The sequence below is a fragment of the Triticum aestivum genome, chromosome 7D (assembly GCF_018294505.1).
Source record: "Triticum aestivum cultivar Chinese Spring chromosome 7D, IWGSC CS RefSeq v2.1, whole genome shotgun sequence".
Lineage (NCBI taxonomy): Eukaryota > Viridiplantae > Streptophyta > Magnoliopsida > Poales > Poaceae > Triticum > Triticum aestivum.
This window is the reverse complement of record NC_057814.1, coordinates 578,839,862-578,857,699: the sequence shown is the minus strand read 5'-3', so window position 1 is coordinate 578,857,699 and position 17,838 is coordinate 578,839,862. Positions and strand designations below refer to the sequence as shown.

The following is a 17,838-nucleotide window of genomic DNA, read 5'->3' as shown; positions in this document are numbered from 1 at the left end:
TGACGGAGAGGTATCTCTGGGCCCACTCGGTAAGACATCATCGTAATGAGCTCAATGTGACTAAGGGGTTGGTCACGGGATGATGTGTTACGGAACGAGTAAAGAGACTTGCCGTAACGAGATTGAACAAGGTATCGGTATACCGACGATCGAATCTCGGCAAGTGCTATACCGGTAGACAAAGGGAATCGTATACGGGATTGATTGAATCCTTGACATCGTGGTTCATCCGATGAGATCATCGTGGAACATGTGGGAGCCAACATGGGTATCCAGATCCCGCTGTTGGTTATTGGCCGGAGAGATGTCTCGGTCATGTCTGCATAGTTCCCGACCCCGTAGGGTCTACACACTTAAGGTTCGATGACGCTAGGGTTATAGGGAATAGATGTACGTGGTTACCGGGATGTTGTTCAGAGTCCCGGATGAGATCCCGGACGTCATGAGGAGTTCCGGAATGGTCCGGAGGTAAAGATTTATATATGGGAAGTCCTGTTTTGGACACCGGAAGTGTTCTGGGCGTTATCGGTAACGTACCGGGACCACCGGAAGGGTTTCAGGGGTCCACCGGGAGGGGCCACCAGCCCCGGAGGCCTGCGTGGGCCAAGTGTGGGAAGGGACCAGCCCCTAGGTGGGCTGGTGCGCCTCCCACAAGAGGCCCAAGGCGCAGGGAAGGGGAAGGGGAAACCCTAGGCTCAAATGGGCCTAAGGCCCACCTAGGGTGCGCCCCCCTCTCTCCCCCTCTGGCCGCCCCCTAGATGCATCTAGGGCTGGCCGCCACCCCTAGGGGGGAACCCTAGATGGGGGCGCAGCCCCTCCCCTCCCCCTATATATAGTGGGGGTTTTGGGGCTGCCAGAGACACGAGTCTCCCTCTCTCTTGGCGCAGCCCTACCCCTCTCCCTCCTCGTCTCTCGCAGTGCTTGGCGAAGCCCTGCTGAAGTGCCACGCTCCTCCACCACCACCACGCCGTCGTGCTGCTGCTGGACGGAGTCTTCCCCAACCTCTCCCTCTCTCCTTGCTGGATCAAGGCGCGGGAGACGTCACCGGGCTGCACGTGTGTTGAACGCGGAGGCACCGTTGTTCGGTGCTTTGATCGGATTCGGCGAGATCTAAATCGCTTTGTGTACGACTCCACCGACTGCGTTCTTGCAACGCTTCCGCATCGCGATCTTCAAAGATATGAACATGCACTCCCCTCTCGTTGCTAGTAAGCACCATAGATTGATCTTGGTGATGCGTAGAAAAAAAAATTAATTTCTGCAACGATCCCCAACAGAACGAATTTTGCATTTATATTTTATTGGATATAAATTTCCCTTTTTTATTGATGGTGGAACATATTTTTTTAAATACTTCTCTGAATCTATTGTCGATGATTCGAGGTCTAAGAAAAGTTAACTTAAACAAAGTATTTCAATGTAGGAGTAGTTTCTAAAAAGAGGTTCACTTTCTTTGCAAGATGTACCTAAAATTTTGGTACGTATTGCTAAAGAAAACGGCCCAAGGCGCGATTTGTTATTATAGGGAAAAAGTAAATGGGCTTTGTTCTTCCTGGAGACGTGGAAACGCACAGCTGAGTACCCTAAATTTTCTTAAAAAACGCTGAGTTCCCTAATGGTGGATCTAAAAGAAAGTGCTCTAATGGTATAATTCTCCCCCTTTTTTTTCTGCCAACACCTGCCGCAGAGACGGCGCAGGAGGCGGAGCTGTTTTATTCCAAAAGAGAAGAACTCACACTGTCACACATAGAAACAGATAGCCAATCCTGAACATTTTAGCGGTAAATTACGTCACACTAATTAAAGGGAAACACAAGTTACTAGTACAAAACATTCATCAGCAACCCATCAATTATTTCTCCCACGCGTAGACTTGAGAAGATCTGCCAGCACAGAAGAACAGCTTGCAGCCTACCCACACAAAAAAACAGCTTGCAGCCAAATCCATATACCCCTCCGTCTCCAAGACAGCGTCAATAACTTCAGGTGTGCTAACGATGAACTCGACACAGCTGGCCTTGAGACGTAAACAATTGTGCTGCTCCGCCAAGGCCAAAGTCGTCGCCGCCGTGTCAACGGTGATGCCACTGGAGAGCTTGTTTTCACAGAACATCTTGAGCTTGTCCAGTCCATACCTGTCAGCTGCCACAAGAAGATGCTGAGCCATCACCGCCTCGAGCCCTTGCTCAAGCTCGGGCACAGTGTCGGTGTAGATGAAGTGAAGCATGGCCTTGAAGCCTGCTGCCTCCATACCATCAACCACAACATCTTGAGACACCTTCTCCTTCATCTCTCCAAAAAACTGTGCCTTGAAAACAGGGGATCTCGCGGCAAGTATGTTCTTATGCGCAGCAAAAGACTCATCAGATACGAGAAAAGTGACATCTGCCCCCATCTCGGTCTGCGGGAGATCACCGAGGTTCTTGTGCAAGTTGGACGATGGCACGGGCATCTCTTTCGCCGGAGAAGTCGGCGCCGGCGACTCCTTGAGCACCGTGATGGTGCATTCCACGGTCAAAGCATCGGCAGCGAGATAGCCCTTGTTCTGAACATCACTCACCGAGACGAGGTAAACAAACGGTGTAGAATTCTTGGGACGCCCGAATACTCCCGGCTGTTTCTTCACTGGGGTTTCGTACCACAGATTTGGATTCACCGCCTGGCAGCGTAGATTGGCCCTCACAGCAGGGGTGTTGGGTTTGCTTAGCAAGACAAGGCGCAGCGCCACCCACTTATCGCCATCGGGGCTGCCCGCCGTCCATGCAGGGTATACACATATCTCCCACTCATATCGGCCGACGGCGCACATGCCGGATCGGATGCAGTCGTCGCTGCCTATGGTGACCATCGTGCGGAAACCGTCGCGCAGCATCGGTCATGCTGGCTCCCAATGCCATTGCGAGAGGGTGGACACTGTATTTTTTTCACTAAGAAAGGCTGGAGACGGAAGATCTTTTTGCCGTGTGAGAAGACCGTGGGGTGGTGCAGATTTATAGCACCCGGTTGTGCATGGCCTGGTCGATTAATTACCCATGGAAACGAACAGGTGACGAGGATCAGTCAATGCAGAATACGAAGAAACTATACCTGTTGGCCTTCTCGACGGATGGATGTCGTAATGGCCCGGATTAATTGTTGGGTCGCTTCGGGTCGGGTGAACATGTTGTCAAGCGTTCAAAACAGGAGTACTAGTACCTGTGCTTCCATTGCATGTGTTACATCCAGCTTTTTTTTAAGAAGCCTCAAGCGATCAACGATTTTCTTTTTTGCCTGAAAAACAGAGCAAGCATTGTCAAGGCTTTGCATAGATAAATCTGATACGGAAGAATGACCTAAACATGACACAAAAAACTTTCCACCATCGGCTATGCCTAGATTCTCGCAGGATGCCGTGGGACGTATACAACTGCACAAATCAGACACAGTAGTATGGCGGTTTCGCAGATTCAGGTGTTGGGTGTGGCTGGAGCTGAGCTTCTGCACACTCTGAATCATCCTACTCTCAAGTCTTAACATCACTGAAAAAGCACAAGTCTCAACCAAGTTGGGCACACGTATTAATCACCTTGTGCCAATATTTGACAAGCAAAGGACACGAATACCGAATCTAGGATAATTTATCCCTGAATTAAATCGAACTGGAGTGCAAACTCGAGCAGTAAGTTGCTCATAAGACTACCCACAGTGGGAGTAACATAGGTAGTAACATCACACATATCTAGATAAAATAGATGATGTGGCAAGCAATAAATGAAGAAAGCTTGCCTTCACAAATTTCCATCAGAGAGCTTGCCTTCACAAATTTCCTTTCTACAGCTCTCTGCTGCTCGGGCATAAACTAGTTACCTGCTGCCAAGTCAAGGAAATCTGATTTCTCCCAGCTTAGCTGTAGTGTTTTAAAGCTAAACACATACTAGTATTAGAATTTGAACCTTCAGTGGTATATAAACAGCAGTGTATCTGAACTGCATTCTGTCTTCTTTCTACATCAATACAGGCAGCTCCATCAGATAACCCGGCGGCGATGCTAAGGAAAATCATGCCCATTTCATTTACCGGGAAATACACTACAATGGTCAAATCTCAAATGTCAGTTTTGTCCTCGGAGCTCCGGTGCCCACATAAGAACCCACACAGCCTCACGCTCTCGCCACAACAGTTCTCTCCTCTGCCTCCCTTGTTCCCCGAGAAGGAGAAGAGGCCACAGCTTGCTCGAGGAAGGAGATGAAGGCCAAGAAGTTGAGGGTGGCCGCCATGGCCGCGCTGTGCGTGCACCTGCTCCTCGTGGAGCAGCAGCAGGTGGCTGCCATGTCCGAGTTCTGCCACTGCTACGGAGACTGCTACTCCGAGTGCAGGCAGGACGCACCGCGCTGCCTCTGCCTCCCATCCTGCGTCAACTACTGCAGCTCCAGCCCCGGCACCAGCCAGGCCATTGTAGGCGACTACGGCGGCGCCACATGCAGGATGACCTGCAAGCTGGACCTGAGCGTCTGTGGCTGGTCGGTGGAGCCAGGCGGTAAGACGGCATCACATTCCTTTTCCATCTTTTGAATTGACGAATTAAATCTGTGTTTCCTATTCTTTTGAGAAGGATTGTTTCTTCTACTGTTCTGATCATTTCTGTTCTTGCATTGCAAATTTTGCAGATGCAGCTGACACCGCAATCTGTGTGCAAAACTGCAACAGGAAATGGGGCCACAAGGCCAATTGACTTCCAAGAGCTGGCTGCTCCGCTTTTAGAGAAGAGAAAAGAAATTGAAGAGCTAGCTTCTCGATCATGGGATCGTATATAAATGATGTTCAACGGCTGTGATTGTAGCAGCAAGCAATAACATGAGTTTCCGTTGCTGCCATCTATACATAATTATGTTTAATCTGACTTTGATTTGGCCTACCCGTGACTCAATCATAAGAACCAAATTTGTCCGTCTTTTTTGTTCCCACAGAAAGTAAGGAAGAAAATATTTCTTAAGCTAACTCATAGTGAAGAGTTAAACTTCAAATGTTCACCAACTCATCGTAACCTAGGAGAAAGGAGAAAAATTAACATGACTCAGAAGCAAAGTAGCATCGCTACTGAATTTTAAAACGAACAGCAGTTATGGATGTGTAGAGGCAAATCAAGGCTAATAAGGATTTGCCTTCGGTTTGCCGATCCCTGTCCTCATAAGAATAACTAAATAATTCGCTCAGAAGCAAGTCAGGCTTTTGAGTTTTTGCTAGGAACAAGCGAGTCATTTTATTTCTTCAGGAGCAATTTTGCAAACATATCTATATATATCTGTGGGATAAATATAGATATGTTGAAACCTCTAATTTTTTGTATACTTGAAAATACCGGCTCCCATGGAGGTTGGGAGCCAATTGACAATTTCCAAATAAAATGGACATATTGACAAGGATAATGTGGAATGGTGCTCGGATTCTCTGTTTTCAAGAAAATATGTTTTTTTTCGTCCAAAATAAAATAAAATATTGGCACATGTAGATTACTTATATTGTGTTCAATTTTTTTGTTAAACTCATTAGATCATCGTTGGCTGTGGATACAAGATTCTCACAGATATCTAGTTGCTACTACCTCCATTCCAAATTAATAAAAGGTATAGTTTTGTCCTAAGTCAAACTAATTTGTTCCTAATCACTTGCAGTTTCTTGTAGTAGATGCATGATGGCAAGAGTAATTTATGAAGAATGATGTTCTAGCTGCAAATGAGTCACTTATGCATGACAAATAACATTCATGAGATAATATCATAGCAAAAACTGCATGTCCATACCTAGCATAAATTGCATTCCTGGAGATCTTTGGCTTAAGCACTCTAGGCAGTCAAGGCTTGTTCAGAGGGACCTGATCACGAAGAGATCAAACCTGCAGAAAGCATCGAAACAACACACTAAGCTTGCATGCTTTAGTTCATTCGAAAGACAGGGTACAAAACATAAGTTAACTAGACATGGAAACATGACAAACACAAAGAGAGACTATGCAACATCATATTTTGGACATCAAGTCCCACGCGCAGACTAGAGAAGGTCACCCAGCATTGAAAGGTAGCTTGCTGTCAGATGCATATACCCCTCCGTCGCCAAGACAGTTTCAAGAACACTAGGCTGGTTCAGGTGTTGGTTATTGGCCTACAACACAGAAAGCCCCTTACTTTGTAACTAAGACAATCAGATGGTACTTAGTTTCCTGGTGCTGTTCCGAAATCTGATGTGACGATGTGTTCAAAAGAATTCGCGGCACACAACAATACTACAAGGTAAAATAAACATCAGGATTGTGTTGCTGCAGTCTGCAACTGAGGAAATCATGACATCACCAAAACAACAAAGTTTTACCAAGCTGGGCACACATAATCACATATGCATCATTGTGCAAATAATGACAGCACAGAACAAGAGGGCTACCAAAATTTGGACCATTTAGCACTAAATTAGATCAAACTGGAGAGGAAATGCAAGCATTAAGCTGCTCATAACATACGTAGATGGACATAAGTTTTCCAATTTAGGTGAATATAGACACATGTTTCTATTAGACTACAGATGCATGGCGACCATGAACAGAGACTACAACAGATTTAAATCTTGGACCTTTAGCACCCTTACGGTCACCAGTCAACTCTTTCTGCCCCGCAGATTTAAGAAGCTCAGGCAACACCATAGGACAGCTTGCTTCCAGATGCTTATATCCATCCGTCGCCAACACAGCATCAAGAATTGCAGGAGTGCTAACGATGAAGTCGACACATTTCACCTTGAGCTGCGGGCAGTTGTGCTGCTCTGCTAATGCCAGAGTAGTTGCTGCTGTGTCGACACTGATGCCATCAGATAGCTTGCCTTCGCAGATCTCCTTGAGCCTGTCCAGTCTATACTTGTCAGCACCTGCAAGTAAATGCTGAGCCAACATCGTGACTGCCTCATGCTGAAGATCAAAATTCCAGCAGAGTCGGTGTAGATGAAGTAAAGCAACGACTTGAATACCACCGCATCAATGTCCTTGATCTCCACGCGCTGCGAGAGCTCGTCTCCTTCATGTGGCCAAGGAACTCGGCCATCAGTACAGGGGACCTTGCAGCCAGAATGACCTTGTGTGCAGCGAAGGACTTGCCGGACACGAGAAATGTGACATCCGCTTCCAACCCAGTACGCAGGAGCTCAGCAAGGTGGTTCTGCAGGATCGGTGATGACACAGTCACTTCTTTACCTGGGATTGCTCGTGCTGGCAAATCATCCTTCAGCACCGTGACGACAAATAGCACCGTAAAAGAATCATTCCTGAGATAACCGGATGATGCTAGGGTGCCCGTCGACATGAGACGGACTGGAAGCGAAAAATCTTCACTGACAAAAGGCGAGCACATCTGCAGAAAACGTGATACCCATGAACGGTTGAATATACATGACACACTCTTTTCTTCGGACGGTCGAAGCACGCTTCTCGGATCAACCAGACGACAGCTCAGGTTCGCCCTCACGATGGACGGACAGGTCTCGCTGAGGAACACGAGCTTCACCGCCACCCACGGAGTGCCGTCGCTTGCGCGCGGCATCATCGCGGGGTAGATGCAGATCTCCCACTCATAGCCACCAATGTTGTAAGTGGACTTGATGCAGTCCTCGTTGCCCATGGTTTTGGTGGCACAGTAGCCGTCGACCTTGAGCAGCTTCATGGAGCGAACCACATTGGTGACGTTTTTGATGGCGGTTTCCATGGTAAAGATTGGATAGGGAACACGGGGGAATGTTTCCTCTTCGGTTCAGATCAAACGTTTCTGCGTGGGAACAGTTGCAGTTCAGTGCAGGTGAGACAGGCAGGGTTACAACTTACAAGATCCAGAGCACGGCTGAGAGCGAGCGAGGAGGCAAAGGCAGCCTGACCGAGCCACCGGAGAAGAAGGGTCCCGAGCTTCCGGAGAATGGGCCGGCGGAGGAGGCGGTGAAGACAACGTACGGAGGGTTAATCGGGTGGCATCCCGTGAGTCCGGCAAGCAGATCCGAACAGATCCGTGCTACAGCGGCCTGATTTGGGTGCCAACAAGCCGGGTCTGCCGTGTCCAGCCAGCGGAGAGCTGTAGCGGTGGAGGGGGCAGAGGGTGAGGGTGACGGCGGCGCCCCAAGGAGAGGGCGCACGGGGTGGTTACTGGTTCCGACGAGTGAGGTGATGGTGATGGTGGGATAGGGAAAGATGATGGTAGCGAGGGAGGTAGGATGGAGGGCGAGGGAGAAGCCGCCGTCCAGCAAGATGGCCGCGGCGGCGAGTGGCGTTGACGGCGGGTGACTTTCCAGTGGAAAAATGACTGGGAAGTGGGCCCCGTTGGAAAGAAAATTCTCCAGCGCCGAGTAACCTTATTCTAGTCGGAAAAGGAAAAGGAGACGCGCCCTCTACAAAGCCACACCGCCGCTTTGATTAAAAAAGAAAAACAGGCCGCCGCCGCTTTGCCGCCGGCGATTGGTTCGTGTTGGTGTTCGTCTTGCTCAGATCGGATCGCCCATTGACGAAACCAAGGCAAGATCCGATGCCTCGCGTGCTGTATCACACAAGGATCCGTCCTTCTCCAGAGCCGAATCCCCACTTCCTCGCCCCGCTTCTGGTCGACAAACGCCAGCGACTGCTCATGGTGACGCCACGCCATTAACGCCTACCACCACCACCACCAGCAGCGGTCCTGCGACCCAACCGGTGGTGCCAATTCTCCTTCATCGCCAACCACAAATTGTGGTCAGCCTCTGACTCTGACAGCGATCGGTACAGTCCGGATACCCCCGACCAAGACTGGGTGGACGGGGCTGGTAGTAGCTCTATTGAAGCAGTTGGAGCAACCAGTTAATGTTGCCAGAGTATTAATTGCAAATTAACAAACTTACAAAGGGAAAGTTGTATCTCTACTCCCATTAAACTGTAGTGATATTGTTAGAAAAGTAGTTGTCATTTGTGTTATCTGGTCATGTCCAGTGTTGTCTCGCTAACACTTCAGATAACTTCAAATAAGCATCCATCATAATGTCAGAGCCCATACACGGGCACTCACGAGTCACAATTATTCCTTGAATCTTAGGCCGTAGCATAATCATTAAATCTATGCTTAGACTAACCTAATGGATCGCATTTTACTATTGTATAAAACAAGCACTAATTTAATGTGTTTTCTGGGAGGAAATTTGAGCTCTCTTGGGTTTGTTAGTAACAGCCATATCAGAATTAAATTACTGTAACTCTGTTTTCTCAAAAAATAGGATGCCGGCTCATATTTTTGCTTAGTTGCATGGACGCGGGCGGGCTGGAATTTACTCTAAATACATGATATTCAGTTCACCACCATCACAAAAAGACATGAGCTTCTGGACTAGTCAAGTTACTATCCTGATGTTCAGCTCATCACAATCACAATCACAATAATAGCACAAATTACATCAAAGGAAGTGGAAATGTAAGCAAATAGATGCCCAGAGCATATACAGACGTACATAGGAAGGTTTTAAATTTTATTGAAAGACGGCATATGGCAGTATACTAGACTTCAAACAGATACAATACCATGGACTATCAAATCTTGGCCCCACGACTCCAAGATATGCTTCAAGTTTTTCTTCCTCGCGCGGACTTGAGAAGGTCAATCACCACCAGTGGGCAGCTTTCCTCGAGGTGCTTAAACCCCTCCGTCGCCAACACGGCATCAAGAGTGGCAGAGGTTCTGATAATGAAATCAGCACACGTCGCCTTTAGCTCCGGGCAGTTGTGCTGCTCGGCTAAAGCCAAAGCTGTCGCTGCCGTGTCGATGTTGATGCCACCAGAGAGCTCGCGGGCGCAGATGAGCTTGAGCCTGTCCAGTCCATACCTGTCAGCAGCAGCAAGCAGATGCTGAGCCATCACCGTCGCCGCCTCCGCATCCACCTCCTCCTGTTGTTCGAACTCTGGAACAGAGTCAGTGTAGACGGCCTCCGCATCCACCTCCGCCTGATGTCTGAATTCCGGCACAGTGTCGGTGTAGATGAACTTAAGAAGGGCCTTGAACACCTCAGCCTCCATGTCCTCGATCTCCACACTCTGCGAGCACTTCTCCTTCATGTTTCCAAAGAACTCGGCCATGAAGACAGGGGACCTTGCAGCGAGGATGAGCTTGTGCGCAGCGAAGGATTCGCCGGACACGAGAAATGTGACGTCCGCTCCGGTCTCGCTCTGAAGGAGTTGAGCAAATTGCAGGTGCAGGTTACATGATGGCAGATGCAGTTCTTTAAGTGGGGCTGTTGCATCTGGTAGTTCCTTGAGAACGTCAAGGGTGCATTGCACGGTAAAAGAATCATCCTTGACATAACCCGATGCTTCAAACTCATCTTTTTCCATCAGAATCACCGTGTACGAGGTGTCCTGGGGCTTCCTGAATGTTAGAGACCGACGATCTTCTCTAGATGGTTTAAATATTCCTCTCGGATCTACCAAGCAGCAGCGCAGAGTCGTTCTCACAGCCCCCATGCGGGCTTCACTGAGGAAGATAAGATGCAGAGCCACGCATCTTCCGTTGACATGATTGGACTCCCGGGACCTTGGATATATACGGATTTCCCACTCGTACCCATCGACATTCCATCTGGATTTAAAGCAATGGTCGCTGCTGATGTCCCTTGTCAAGCTATAGCCCTTAATCTTGAGCAGCCGCACCGAGCGCACGACATCGGTGAGGTTTGTGCAGGCCTTTTCCATGGCGAAGACCTGAGAGTGGTCACAGTCGAAGCTTCGCCTAAGAGTGAAATCAAATGTGTCTGCGTGGGAATGGTTGTGGATCAGTACAATTTAGCACTTCTCTTCCAATATCAATATAAAAAAAAACTCACCGCGCAAGGAGGCGAAGGACGACTCGCTGTGCCACCAGAGCAGAACCAGTCCGCTGGCGACGCGCTTCGTGTCCCTGCTACGTCGGCGGGCCTTGCTTCGGCCTCACGCCAACGACAGAGGAGACGAAGAGAGTGAGGCAGGCTAGCTCTGGACACAGGGGATGGGGGAGTAAAGAGGGAGAAGAGAGAGGTTACAGAGGGAGAAGATAAGAGTGTGCACCCAGCAAGAATAAACAAGACTACACCAGCGACTCGCGTTGATGGTGGGCGACCGAGTGAGTGGAAGGTGACTAGGTGAGATGAGTGGAAACATGAAAATATTCACTCGAGCAGGCCCCCTTGAAATGAGAAAGTATGCAAAGAAAGGGACATTTATTTAACAAATAAAAATTCCCCACCACCTGATCTGACCATTTATTCTGCCTAACTGCTTTCTTTTCTACTACTCTAGTTTTTTTTAGGCACTCTACATTATTATCTTATAATCATCAAGGAAAGCAACACGAACAGTCAACTATGTAAGGTCTCCTCAATCTCACACGAACTAGCTTAGCCGGTGGGATCCAATGGATACACAGGCAGATTAACTGAAGTCGTCGGAGAAGAAAACAGAGGTAAAAACCAGAGCGGAGACATAGGATTTGGCTGAATAATCGGGAGCCTTCCTTTTTTCTTTCTATTCTTTCAGAGTAAATAGTTGGGTATGTTAGGTTGCAGCACGATGCACCTCACCCTTGTTCAACCTTGCTGTCGATGCAGCAGTACCTGGCCATGTCAAGCTACACCACATGCTGACACTTACCCTGTCTCTACTGCTTATCAGGTTGCAGCGCTGTACATGACTGAAAACTACACCGGGTCATGTGCTTATACAAATTGCATCAGGCTCCAGTTTAACAGTGTGCTTAAGATACAAAATAAACAAACTCACCAACTTACAAGGTCAGGTTCTAACAAACTACACTCATGCACAGACTGAAACTCATCTACACCATGACATGACACAAAAACTTATTCGTTTGCAAATCGATCAAAACCATGGCCGACATCGTTGCTCCAGCACTCAGTAGTAAAGAATAGGGCTTTCCATTTTATATACTAGATCAAAGAGAACGACAGCTCTCAAGAAAAGAAGGCCGTGACACACAAACAAATGCCACTGGCACAAAGTCAGATCCATGAGAACACACCTTCAAAAAATCATCGGTGCCTAAACGAATGCCACTGGCACAAAGTCGGGGCCCAAGGGCCTTATTCGCACCCAACATTGTCTCATAGCTGAGACACTACATTCAGAGACAACCTACAAAATGTCTTGGATCCCCACACCTATTATCCTACTTTTCTACCGTCCACGCTGATCGTTGTTGGTGCCACCTTCGGGACGTCGCCTTGAAATAACTTCATGTTATGCAATTTATATATGTACAGTTACAAAACAAATGCAGGCTGGGTAATCCACAAAGCCTGCACAATATACTGCAATTTTCCACTTGAACTTAATATAGAGTCTACTTTAACCATAGTGATATGCATGCTTCGTGTTGCCCACTGGCATCCCCAGTTATGATCTATAGCATAAGAGCATCTCCACTCGTTGGCGCCCCCAGGAGGTCTTTTTTTCGCCGCTTGGGGTCGCGCCGGCGGAATTTTTGGCTTGGGGAGGCAAAATTTCCTAGCTGTCCCCCACCCAAGACGCATTCCGAGGACGCGTGGTGTCACCCCACAGCTCGACACCGGCGTACGCCACCGTCTCCAGCACCGTCGAGGACGCCCGCCACCGTCCGCCGCGAGCTCCTCGGCGCGCGCCTCGCTGCCCAGGTCCTCCTTGCCCGTTCGTGCCCAGGCCGGCGAGGCCGGAACGCTCGTTGAGGCGGCGCTGCAGGTCCCTTCTCCCCGCACGCCGCGCAGTCGGGCAGCACCGGGTTCATCCACGCGTCCGGGGCGCGGTCTTCGAACGAGTGCCGGTTGGCGATGACGAACTCGCGCACCTCCCGGAACTTGGGCGCCAGCGCGTACACCACGGTCGCCGTGCGACTGCAGCGCCTGCACCGGCCTCGCCCTCGACGGATGTGACGTCCCATGGCCCATGGGAAAGGCGTCGGCGGCCCGTCCGCGGCGGCGCCGAAGTCGGACGGCTGCTCGTTGCTCGGGCGGCGGCGATGGCCGAGGGCGGAGTCGTTGAGGCGGCGGCGGGTGGCGGATGCCGGCTGGGAAGGAGGAGGGGTCGGAGGAGAGGGGCGCCGCGGCTTGGGCGGCAGGGTCGGGGCCTCGTCGGCGCGCTCGAGAGAGAGAGAGAGGCACGGGAGGGGAGAGAGGAAAGAGAGGAGAGAGGGTGAGGGCACGTGGGTGGGGCCCAGATGAAAAGAGAGGCGAGAGGGAGGTGGAGGGTGGGCCAACCGCAAAAAAAAAGAAACTGCCGGCACGCCCAGCTGCCCCCCAGGGGGCTGGGTTTGGGGTGGGTTTGCTAGCGTCAGTTTTCTCCAAATCCGGCGAAAAGTGGGGCTTTGGGGGCGCGAGTGGGAGCTTTTTTTACTGCCGGAGCCCAAAAAGTGGCTTGGGGGAGGGGGGGCGTCTTGGGGGATGGCTGGAGATGCTCTAAAGGCACCAAAAAAGTAAACAACATAAAAATATGGATTTTTTTTTCATAATTAAATTTCTGGCTTCTTGTAATAAGAGTCGATGCATCACATATGTCATTTCTAAAGAAGAATAATACTATAAGCTGTAAATGAGCTGCTTGCACATGACAAATAACATTCATTTGATAAATTCTTAGCATCTACAAATAACAAAGTTGCATGGCTGCCATACCATCAATTATATTCGTGGAGTTTGGAAATCATCGACTTTTGAACAGTCAAGGCTTGTTCAACCGAGTTTTGAATTTCGGCCGAGAAAAACAGATTTCGGCCGAATTTCGGCTATCTCGGTCAGAGGCGAAAAATACCTTCCGGCGAAAAAATGGATTTTTGTCAAAATTTGGTCAAATTTAAGCCAAATTTGGGTCAAATTTAGGCCGAACTTTTGAAAATGGCCGAAAATCGGCCATCTCGCTCTGGGCAAAAAAATTCACAAACCGAAAGTCAAAACCTTCAAGTGGACCTGATCAGGAAGAATCCATACCTGGATAAGGCATCAAAACAAACACTAAACTTGCCCTTTGTCGAAAAAGAACTCTTAACAACACTGGAAACCAGGTTCTTGCCAAGCCCTGCACACACTGGTTATGTATCAGATAAGCTTATAAGGAGACGGATAATGAAACAATTTGCAACGAGAAAATGTCAGATGCAGATATCAGAGGGAACTATGAATCTGCAACATTTTGTTAGAAAATGCATTGGTTTCTGGTTTGCATAGAATAAACAGGAATGAGCTGAAGAGAATAAACAGGAATGAGCTGAAGAAGCAGCTTTATGAGCTTTCCAAAACCGCTCTTTGGGGCATGAATGACAACGCCAGCCCGGGACCGGATGGCTTAGGCCCTGCCTTCTTTAAAGCCAACTGGGATTTGGTTAAAAATGACCTTCTCAGTCTGCTGCACGGGTTCCACAGCTGCTCCGCGGATCTTAAACGGATCAACAAAGCTTTCATAGTTCTCATCCCCAAGAAAATTGGCGCCAATGAACCAGGGAGCTACCGCCCTGTGTCCCTGCAAAATTGCGCTATAAAAATCACCTCCAAATGCCTCTCTAATCGGACTCAACCTTCCATCAACCATATGATCCACCATGACCAATCTGGTTTTGTCCGGGGTAGAGGGATCGCAGACAATTTCACGCATGCTGCAGATATCGTCCAGTCTTGCTTCAAGCGCAAAAAGGCTGCTATTGTCCAAAAAGCCTTTGACTCAATATCTTGGGAGGCCATCACGGCCGTCTTGCAGGCGAAAGGTTTCCCCCCTCTTTGGTGCTCCTGGATAGATCAACTAAACAGATCGAGCCAATCCTCTGTGCTCCTAAACGGGACCCCTGGGCCCTGGTTTCACTGCAAAAAAGGTCTGCGCCAGGGCGACTCCATGTCCCCGTACCTATTTATCCTCATCGCCGACATTCTTCAGCGTCTTATTCTGCACGCATCGGCTTCGGGGCTCCTTCACCATCCTCTAGACAGCTCTCTCCCGTGCCCAGTCCTTCAGTACGCCGATGATACTCTAATTATCCTTCAGGCTAGCTTGGAGCACTTAATTCACCTCAAATCAATTCTACTAGAATTCTCGGCCACCACCGGGCTTCAGATAAATTTTCACAAGAGCACCTTCGCCCCTATTCATGTGGATGATGCTCTCGCCTCCTCTATGGCTGCGGTGCTGGGCTGCCCTGTGGCCACCTTCCCTCAAAGCTACCTGGGCCTACCTCTCTCCACTCACAAGCTTAACCTATCGGCTTTTTTTTCATCGTAGACAAAGTGGATCGGAGACTCGCTGGTTGGCGGGGCCTGCTGCTTTCCTTAGCCGGCAAGGCCATCCTAGTGCGGGCGGTCCTACGTGCCCTCCCACTCTATGCGATGTCTGCCCTTCTGCTTCCTCTAGGTACAATCCAGGCCATCGATAGTCGCTGCCGGGCTTTCTTCTGGGCAGGACAGGATACGATCTCTGGGGGTCAGTGTAAAGTTGCGTGGGATGCGGTCTGTGCTCCCTTCTCTCGTGGGGGTCTTGGGTTTCTGTCGTTGCATCAGTTCAACCAGTGTCTTCTCGTCAAACAATTGCTCAAAATTCACTCACACTGCATAACCTTCGAGCCAAACCACCTGGCCTCCACCTACGTGTAAACTGATTGAGTACTTTCCTTGATTCCATACAGAGTACAGGTGGGATTACATATAGGAGGGAAGCGCCCAACCGAAAGCAGTACGTGCACGGGGATCGTGCGTAGATCGTGGGCTGAGCACAGTCAGCGGTCTAACACCCCCCGCAGTGTCAGCGGCGGGCTTGGCGACGTTGAGACTGGCTCAAATGTCGAGGAAGGAAGCAGTTGGCAGTCCCTTGGTGAAGATGTCGGCAAATTGCGCGCTGGTGGGGACATGCAGAACAGAGCGACCTTCTCCCTAACAAAGTGTATGTCTATCTCTATGTGTTTAGTACGACGATGCTGTACAGGGTTACATGACATGTACACAGCGGAGATATTATCACAATAAACGACGGTAGCTTGATGGAGAGGCCGGCGGAGCTCGCTGAGAAGGTGACGAAGCCAGACGGTTTCGGCGATGGCGTGGGCGACGGAGCGATATTCAGCTTCAGCAGATGACCTGGAAACAGTGAGCTGTCTCTTCGAAGACCATGAAATCAAGTTATCACCCAGATACACACAATAACCAGAAGTGGATCGACGAGTATCCGGACAGGCAAACCCAGTCTGCATCAAAATACGCTGTGAGAGTGGTGGGAGAGGAAGGTGTGATGGAAAGACCATGATCAAGAGTTCCTTTGAGGTAACACAAAATGCGTTTAACATGATTGTAGTGAGGAATACACGGGTCATGCATGTATAAACAGGCTTGTTGGACTGCGTAGGTGAGCTCAGGACGAGTTAGAGTCATGTACTGAAGGGCTTCGGTGAGGCTGCGGTAGAGTGTGGGATCAGAGAAGGGCTCGCCATCGCAGGAAAGTTTAGAACCCGTTTCAGTTGGAGTGCGAGAGGGATGGCAGTCAGACATGCCGGCCTTGGAGAGAAGATCGATTGCATATTGACGCTGAGAAAGAAAAAGGCCGGAGGAGGAACGAGAGACCGCAATGCCGAGAAAGTGATGAAGAGGCCCAAGGTCGGTCATGCTGAACTCGTGGCGAAGGGAATGGATGATGGTGGAAAGAAAAGAGTCAGAAGAAGCGGTGAGCACGATGTCATCTACATATAAGAGGAGATATGCAATGTGTGTGTCTGTTTTGAGAATAAAGAGGGAAGAGTCAGAACGAGAAGGTTGAAAACCGATGGCGTGAAGAAATGTGGCAAAACGTTGAAACCAAGCCCGGGGCGCCTGTTTGAGACCGTAGAGCGATTTTTGAAGGTGGCACACATGGTCAGGGAAGGATGGGTTAGTGAATCCAAGAGGCTGACGGCAGAAAACGGTTTCATTGAGAGTGCCGTGCAAGAAAGCGTTCTTCACATCCAATTGGTGAATGGGCCAAGAAGAGTAAACGGCAAGACTAAGAACCACACGAATTGTGCTGGGCTTAACGACAGGCGAGAAAGTTTCGTCGAAGTCAATGCCGGCTTGCTGAGAGTCACCGCGGCAAACCCAACGAGCTTTGTAGCGAGAGAGAGACCCGTCGGAGTTGAATTTGTGCCGAAAAACCCACTTGCCGGAAACAACATTAGCACCGGCTGGGCGTGCAACAAGAGACCATGTGTTTTTCTGCAGAAGAGCGTCATACTCCTCCTTCATTGCGTGGAACCAGTTGGGGTCAATAAGAGCGGCTTTGTAAGAGTGTGGTATGGGGGAGAGAGAAGTGGATGAAGCGGTGAGGTTGAGGCGTTTAGCTAGTTGGCGGAATCCTGATTTGGCGCGAGTACGCATGGTGTGATCATTAGTGGTAATAGGTACTGGTACGGCAGCGGGTGGTAATGGATGGTGTGGCTGGGACGTAGAAGATGGAGGAGAAGGCGGGATGTGTGGATGCGGTGGTGACGAGCAATCAGAGTGCGTAGGAGAGGTTGCATGGGTGGGGGACAAAGTTGCATGCATGGGTGTAGTGGCGGGCGCGGGCGAATCTGTGGAGGGAGAGGTGGCAGGAGAATCTGGGAAGGAGGGGGCGGATTGGCCAGTGGATGCCATGGGAAGACGGTCATTGGAGGGAGGCGGGGTGGATCCCGGAGAGGATGGCCTCCTGGGCGCGGAAGCAGTGGAGGGGGCACGGGGATCGATAGAGATAGTGGGGGCTGGTAGGGACGGCGATGTGACCACGTGAACAGGGCCATGCAGGCCATGCATGGAGGCCGAGTTGGGGTTGGAGGATGTAGTGATTGGAGCAGAAAAATCTGGCGGGGTGTGGGACAC

At 49.7% G+C, this 17,838-nt stretch overlaps 2 protein-coding genes and 1 pseudogene across 2 annotated transcripts; 1 reads left to right on the top strand and 2 right to left on the bottom strand.

The window, feature by feature from the left end:
- Positions 1-1,651: 1,651 nt before the first annotated feature.
- On the bottom strand, positions 1,652-8,760 carry LOC123164735 (BTB/POZ and MATH domain-containing protein 1). The gene is made up of 3 exons (XM_044582282.1): positions 7,838-8,760; positions 5,781-5,872; positions 1,652-3,270 (listed from the first exon to the last, which is right to left on the bottom strand). Exon 3 carries the CDS (start codon positions 2,870-2,872, stop codon positions 1,853-1,855), a length of 1,020 nt encoding a protein of 339 aa, XP_044438217.1. The 5' UTR covers positions 2,873-3,270; positions 5,781-5,872; positions 7,838-8,760; the 3' UTR covers positions 1,652-1,852.
- LOC123164736 (uncharacterized) lies at positions 4,207-4,711 on the top strand. Its single transcript, XM_044582283.1, has 2 exons — positions 4,207-4,516; positions 4,647-4,711. Exons 1-2 carry the CDS (start codon positions 4,225-4,227, stop codon positions 4,709-4,711), a joined length of 357 nt encoding a protein of 118 aa, XP_044438218.1. The 5' UTR covers positions 4,207-4,224.
- Positions 5,896-11,262, bottom strand: LOC123171327 (uncharacterized; annotated as a pseudogene).
- Between the last annotated feature and the right edge of the window lie 6,576 nt (positions 11,263-17,838).